At 33.5% G+C, this 7876-nt stretch overlaps 1 protein-coding gene across 1 annotated transcript; it reads left to right on the top strand.

Moving 5' to 3' along the window:
- LOC109836960 (glutathione S-transferase T1-like) lies at nucleotides 1249-6738 on the top strand. Its single transcript, XM_020405025.1, has 7 exons — nucleotides 1249-1481; nucleotides 1566-1639; nucleotides 2115-2175; nucleotides 2841-2894; nucleotides 3909-3988; nucleotides 4739-4944; nucleotides 6341-6738. The coding sequence occupies exons 1-7, from the start codon at nucleotides 1417-1419 to the stop codon at nucleotides 6521-6523; spliced, it is 723 nt and encodes a 240-aa protein (XP_020260614.1). The 5' UTR covers nucleotides 1249-1416; the 3' UTR covers nucleotides 6524-6738.

Raw genomic sequence — 7876 nt, forward strand, 5'->3', positions numbered from 1 at the left:
GTAGCCCTAGGGGTTTGAACACCAAACCTCTAGGCCAAATCCTTAAGCCTTACCACTATGCTATTTACACTAAAGTATTTAGTATACCAAAATATGTATACATATTAAATGAACAGTCAGTTCAGGTATTCAATTTAATACGAAATTATCAAAACATTTATAGAATTCAATAATCAGCGGAATTTTTTTTAATTAGATAATTTTAAACATTTAATTAACAGTAATAGAATTATTGATGGAAAATCATAAGTTCTTTAATCAAGGCTCTGATACCACATGTAAACTTAAATTCTTAAGTAAATCAAACTTCATTTTGATTTAATTATCATTATACCAAGATCTTAGAACATATGATTTTCACAATGAACAATCTAATTAAGAGAACGTACCTTGATCCATGATTCGAAGTTTGACAAAATTTAAACTGCAAAGAGACAACGTTGAAGACTTCGATTTCTCTCTCTTTGCCCTCTTAATATTTTCCGAAATTTTCTTGATGGAGAGAAAATTTTCGCATAAAATGGTAGAGAGAGGGCCAAGCATTTTAAATAGAAAATAACCACTCACAATCCATCAATGTGGGTAGTTATCTTGACCAATAGGAACTTAGCATACGTGAATAGTTATTTAACTAAAACATGACCATTAAGGTTCATAAAATGTGTGCAGTTAAAAAATTAGTGGGAATAAAACCGAAACCATTAAGGTTGGTTAAAACAAACGTGGGCCACTAAAAAAACCTAACATAACGGGCCTAACCCAAATATTGTATCTTTGAAAAACCAACAGTGTTATGCGGAGGATAGAAAAACTGAACGCCATAGAACTAGAGTGTAATGATGTGTGCATTGCATAGTAAACTTATGTGTAAAAAGATATTTTTTAACACCTTAATAATCAATACTTATATGAATAGATATTTAGAAAACTATTATCTAAGTGATATAAAGTACCTCACTATTAGAAAATGCGGAGAGTGAGGATACTTATCATAAGTAGTGGATGGTAGTTAGGCTGTTCTTAAACTTTTTCACTTTTCTCCTTCTAATTAGTTTCAATATACAAGAAATAAATTGTTACAGACATATGATGACTTTTTTTAAAATCTTGACACACTTAAAATTAGATACAAATATGTGGCTTTGCGTAAATAATAGTTATAGATAGATAATAGATTATATTTGGCCAGATCACTTTAGTATAGTTGGTCGATGATTTCACGGGCAACGCTCGGTATTTTTTTTACAACATTATCTGCTAACGTAAAATATATTCAATTGACGGTTAACTTTGTCCCGCACCAATTTCGTCCAGTTAAAGTTTCCAGCTTTCCCTCAGCCAAAAATTTGCGGTCATCTCTATCAAAATTAGATCAAATTGAAATAGAGAGAAATTATTACAGTGAATTATAACGAAATGGGTTTGAAGTTGTACGTCGATCGAAGGTCCCAGCCATCGCGTGCCGTCTTAATCTTCTGCAAGTAATTTGCTTCAGTAATTACTCTTTAATTTTAGATTTTTGAGGAGCGTATCATTTTAATTTTGCTTTTTTGGGCCAAAATAAGGATGAACAAAATTGATTTCGAGGAGGTGAAAATTGACCTTGCCAAGGGTCAGCACAAATCGCCAGAGTTCAAAGGTTCCTCTTCTCAACTCCATCCCCCTTTTTTCCCCAATTTCGTCACTTTTTAGGGTTTTTCTAAATGTTTCTTTTGGACCTTGAGGTGTACTAGTATAAGCAAAAAAAAAAGCAATTAAAATAAGACGGAGCTTAAATTGAAAGAAAATTTTAGGCATTTAAATGGAAAATTTGAAGTCTGAAAAGATTGTGTTTTTATTGGTTTGTACTTGCTAGGAGATGGGAAGCTAGTGAAAGATTTAAAGGACTTTGTTTATTTTAGAAGTGGGAATAGCTAGATCCGCGATTTTTTGTAAAGAATTATGATGAAATACCTTTCATTAGAGTCAAATTTCATTGCATTTTTATAGTGAAATTATATTTAATCTATGAATTGTTTTTGTTATGCACATTCTATTAGCTTTGAGTTATTCTTATTCAAGAGGGATATCCTGCCAATGAGAAATAGTAACACTCAGATTATACATTTTTTCAGAAATCAATCCAATGGAGCAGGTTCCAGCAATTATTGATGGAAGATTTAAACTCTTTGAGAGGTATTGTTATCATTCTTGTTCTTGTTCTTCTTCCTTTTTTTATTCTAGCTTTTTTATGAATTTCAACCCTCTGATTCTTGACAATCTTTTATGTTTTTTGCATTTAGGATATTTAGTTTGATTTTCTTATTGTGTGCTAGATTAAAAAAAAACTCTACAGTTGCCTTATGGTTTAATTAGAAAATACCAATATCCTATTATAACTACAATAAAAAATAAATAAAAACATACTGAAGTAAAAGATTCTACAACCTTTAATAATGAATTTCCTTGCTTATTGATAATGAAGCTTGTTGCATTTTCCTTTTGTTTTAGTGTTTTGGAACTTCAAATTTTTACAGGCAAAAGTCTGTTTACACTTTGGAACTTCTTAATTTGCACGTCAATTTGAAACTATATTGAGTATTTTAACTTTGCTAGCAATTTCATACCCTATTCTATATCAAATTTCATTCTTTGCTTCCCAACCTTTTGGTACCATTTCCTTCCTGACTTAAAGGAAGTGGATAACATTGTTCAGGTTTTTCTATTGTTTCATCTGTTAATCCTACATTTTATAATATGACTGGATTTGCAAATGCTTCGACACATTTCTTGGACCCTCATTCTTTCATGCTTATTAGCAAACCTAGTTTCTGATACTTCGCTGAATTGTTTGTTGACAGTCACGCCATTCTGAGCTATCTCGCTTGTGCTTTTCCAGGAGTATCAGATCACTGGTATGTTATCTTTATTGTTGCATTATTATTATAGTTGTTTTGTACCTTTTGCTCAATGTGGAATGTTTTTTTTATCATATTCATAAAGAAGGGACCTGAACTTTCGGGCATCTTCTTTTCTTTCTTTGTAGAATTCAGAAATTCTTTATTTAAAGTTGCTATTCTTATTGTCAGGTAGTATTCACAATCGCGACCAGCTACATTAAGTTTTGGCTACTATCTTCGAGGGTTACTGACTGGGAACTACAGAAAATTTTGTTCACCTTTTATTACATTAATTGTCTCCAAATTTACTGTTTAAAGAGGAATTTAAGTTCTCATTTTGGCAAAAGTTAATAAAAGAAATTATTCCTCCATAATTTACATTGTAGAATTAAGTTTTTCATAAAATTCTTTTCCCCTTCTGTTACACTAGAAATTCTGCACATGCAAATACACGTGAAATGAAGGAACAAAATTTGGGATTTAAAGCTTTTAATTAAGGGTGCACCAAATTTTATAAGTTGATAAAAATCGGACTCAATGTTTCTAACTCAACTTTCAAATCTGAATGTATATGTTTGTTAGTGTAACATTTAAGGAAAAAAATGAATGATATTTTAATGGATTCCTAAGCCCCTCAATGTTCATTTTATATCAGTATCCATTACAGATATATAGATATGTAATGTTATTTCTAAAAACTTATAACTTTATTTTTATCCCATTCACAATTTAAAATACAATGCACATGTAATTATATGGGTCCTATTTCATGTCCATGAATCCTATGCAATGTTCTGGAAGGAAAAGAAAGAGAACGAAATTGTATGGAATGTTCTTGAAGGAAAAGAAAGAGAGAACAGGAAAAAATCTTCCTTATAAGATTACCTTTTTGCCCTTTCAACTATAGTAGAAATGAGATGTCGTCCTTTCATCCAAAATTTTCCATACCATCCCTAGTTTCTTTATAGATTAGTATAGATGCTTAGAGTTTTCTCACATAGTTTTTCTTCTTCCTTTTTTTTTGGCAAGGTATCCGGCTGACCTGTTCAGCAGAGCCAAAATTAATTCAGTATTAGACTGGCATCACTCTAACCTACGTCGCGGTGCAGGTGATAATCTTTGAACTTAACAATTCTGATATCTTGGTTGTTAATTTATCCGAGTTTATGTGAATTATGCATATATTTGACACACTTGTTCTCCCTCATTGAAAAAGGCTACAATTTCTGGTCAAATCACTTGAGAACTTAATTCAACATTTTGCTACTTGGAAGTTGATGATGCAAACCACGAAAAGATTATTATCTAAAATGGAAGTACTGAAACATTTTGCTAATTGGAAGCTAATGATGCAAACTATGTATATGTATATGTACAAGTGTACTTCTGTGTGCATCTTTGCGTATATGTGCGCGTGTGTGTTGGGGGTTGGGTGGGTAGGGATGTGCGTGTTTGCACATGAAACATTTCTGAATTGGCCTTGACACACATCTTTCTGTAAAATAATTTGATGCATGTTGAAATATATTCTAAACTTATCTTGACTGTAGTACAAGTCACTGTTTTGATGTCATTCCAAAAAATATTTTTTAACATATGGATGACAGTAAAGGCATACCCCAAAAACTTGGTAGAAGGCTTCGTTGTTGTTGAATGGTAGTAAAGACATCTCATCATGCAATTAGTATCAAAGAAATCGTTTAAGAGGCATATATGTAAAATAACTTGACGAATGTCGTGATGCGGATTATACCAAAATAACACGACTCTCAGCCAGCATAGCTTCATATTTGTGCTTTTCTTGTACAAATGTGATGTCAGGGGCTGACTTTTTACTAAACTGTAATTATCCCATGCAGCAACCTTTGTTCTGAATAGTACACTGGCACCTGCACTTGGTCTTCCATTGAACCCACAAGCAGCAAGTGAGAGTGAGATGCTTTTGCTGTCTTCTCTCTCGACAATCGAATCCCTTTGGCTTAAAGGAAATGCAAAGTTCCTACTCGGAAATTCTCAGCCATCCATTGCTGATCTCAGCCTCGTTTGTGAAATTATGCAATTGGAGGTAAACATTTATATGTTGCACACAAGAACTCCTCTATGAGATATCATTTTGATACGCTTACTGCTAGAGGCATGAGTTGGACAACAGTATATGAAACAACTATATATTCAATCTGTAACGAAATTGCGCCACTTCTGCAAACTTTGTAAATAAAGGCAGAATCATGATTGGAATTGGGTTAGCTCTTCTATTCACTAGGGGGCCATGGAAGCTATTCCAATATTTCCATGTAAATAATGCTCATATTCTCATATTTCGCTGCCCTATATCTCTATAAATAGGCCTGCCTATTGCAAGGTAAACATGAATATTATACCTTATAGGCAAAGCATCAGTGGAGATCCCTCATGTATTGGAAAAATATTATCTACATTCTTTAGGTTTGGAAGTCTCAGTTGAGGTCCCTAATGTTACTTCTGTAATCGGCCTAGGGCATTTTTACTTCCATTAAATTTTGATGACGTGTCAGTGTTGTGGCAAGATAAACTTATAATTTCACTAATCTTTTTGCTGATCGATGTTCTCCACATCACTGACACATCAGAAGTTTGTAAAAAGGACCTATGTTGACGATAAAGGTAACATTATGGAATTCCACTAATGAATTCCTAATATAGAGAGCCTAGATCATGTTTAGCCAATACATGAGGAACCTCCATTGAAGTTTTGCATTTGGCTTTATAATTTTGAGAGTTGCCTTTTCTTGGTAGAGATTACATAATGCATTTATATTCAAGGTTGATGTTAATTTTTGTGTACCACCCATGTATAATGACTCTTGGTGCTTGATTTCTGCATTTCACCAGCTGTCTAGAATCTGGATACTTGAAATTTCTTAATCACTCGGTTATCTTTCAGCTTCCAGCTACCAGTACATAATATCATATTATTCATGAGAATAAATTAATAGTTGGAAATTCAGCATTTTAGACCTTGTTTCTGTTGTGATTTCATAAAAAATCTGAAATTCAGCATTTTAGACCTTGTTTCTGTTGTGATTTCATAAAAAATCTAACTCTTTTTGTGAGGATATAAAATCTCATAAATTATGAGAGACACCACTTGCACTTGGTAGTTATGTCGATCAATTTGCAATAATGATTTCATAAAAATCTAACTCTTTTTCTGAGGATATAAAATCTCATCAATTATGAGAGATACCACTTGCACTTGGTAGTTATGTTGATCAATTTGCAATAATTCCAATGAACTTGATAAAATATTAGTTTCGATGATTGATATAGAGCATATTGTCAAGTAGAGGCAGGACTCCAGGATTTGGTAAGATAACGGTTCCATTAACATTGCTGGTTAGATCCAAAGTATCTTTTGTTTTTCTTCCATTTAGCATGCAACAATGATGTATTTCTTCAACTGTTTTATACCTTGTATTCAGGTACTGGATGATGACCATCGGCAAAGAATATTGGAACCTCATAAAAAGATCGTACAGTGGATTGAAAATGTGAAGAATTATACAAACCCTCATTTTGAGCAAGTGCATGACGCTCTCTACGAAGTTAACAAGATGTTGCGAAGCAAGTCAACCTCTACAGAAAAGTTAAATTCAAAGCTTTAACATGATCAAGGGATTGATAGTCATAAACATACCACAAACTGTTTACAGAGTAATAGTTTAAGGCTATCCTTCAATCAAGTTGCCCAATAACTTCCAACGCGTTGAAGCCACGATTCATGTACAACTCTCTCTTGGTCGCTTACATTCGATGCTGTTTATCATCATGAACTGTGATACGAAATTTATGGAAATATGTTAGTTACAACTTACAAGTATAATAGTCTGAAGCAGAGTTCCCACCGTAGAAAGTGCAGGTCGAGACTCGATCAACATTGACAGTTGTTGCAGAGGTGCTGAAACAATGTCTTTGCTCAAGGGTTGCTGGAACAATGTCTACGCTCAAGGGTCACCAGTACACGTGAAACCTCACTTATTAGTGGGGCAACAATTGTTTCATTGAAAGAGGATAATGGGAATGCAAGCATACGTGTTGCACTAAGTCTGACCCTCCAAAATGGTTATTACATCATCTATCGACTATCATGAATGTATGCACCATCTACGGTGAAAATTTTAGTAGCAAATGCACCTGGGTCTGCCGAGATGGTTGGTTGGGTTTGCTCCTTGCTCAATGGTCCTAAGTTCGAATACTCGCTGTCTTTTTTTAGAAATATGGATGGATCAGAGTTGAGCCTAATTCCTAGGGTTTTTGCTAAAAGGGTTCGAGTCTTCGTGATGGTGTGACCTGTGAGGGCTCAAATTCGGGCTCTCTCTCAAGCATAGGAGTCCCCTAACCAAGTTTCTCCCATTGCCAAAACTCTTTTCAACTATCCATGGTTGAGTATACATTAAAATTGAAGGTTAATTCATACTTTTTCTTCAAAACACGGCTCATAATATATATTTTCAATAGTATTTGGAAAAAAAAATATCCGAATATAAGGCTTATTATTCGAAGAGAATCAGAAAGATAATGAATTTGACAATGCATGCGTAATATATCTGACATGAAATTAGTCATATTGTAAAAGAATCTCATGCAATTTGGGGATATCCTGAGTAGATCTAGAATCTTAAAAATGAGACCTAGCAATATGATCGAGAATGAGAACCAGCAATCTGAAATTACATGAGAACTTTAGATCATTATAAATTTCCTTTGCAAATCCGGTTCCATAAACTTCGTATACGCTAGTCGCAAGAAAATAAAGAAATAAAATAAAATAAAAACATCATATACACATTTGATTGAAATAAGTATCAACGGATAACGTTTTACGAGACAAGTTACTTATTTTGAGTACTAAAATAAGGGTCCGTTTGGTTGTATAATAGGCTTGGTGAAAGCCTGACAAAAGGACCTGTTTTACTGACAAAAAGAGCTTTTTTTGTCAGCTTTCAGCTAAAAACGCC

This window comes from Asparagus officinalis, chromosome 4 (assembly GCF_001876935.1).
Source record: "Asparagus officinalis chromosome 4, Aspof.V1, whole genome shotgun sequence".
NCBI lineage: Eukaryota > Viridiplantae > Streptophyta > Magnoliopsida > Asparagales > Asparagaceae > Asparagus > Asparagus officinalis.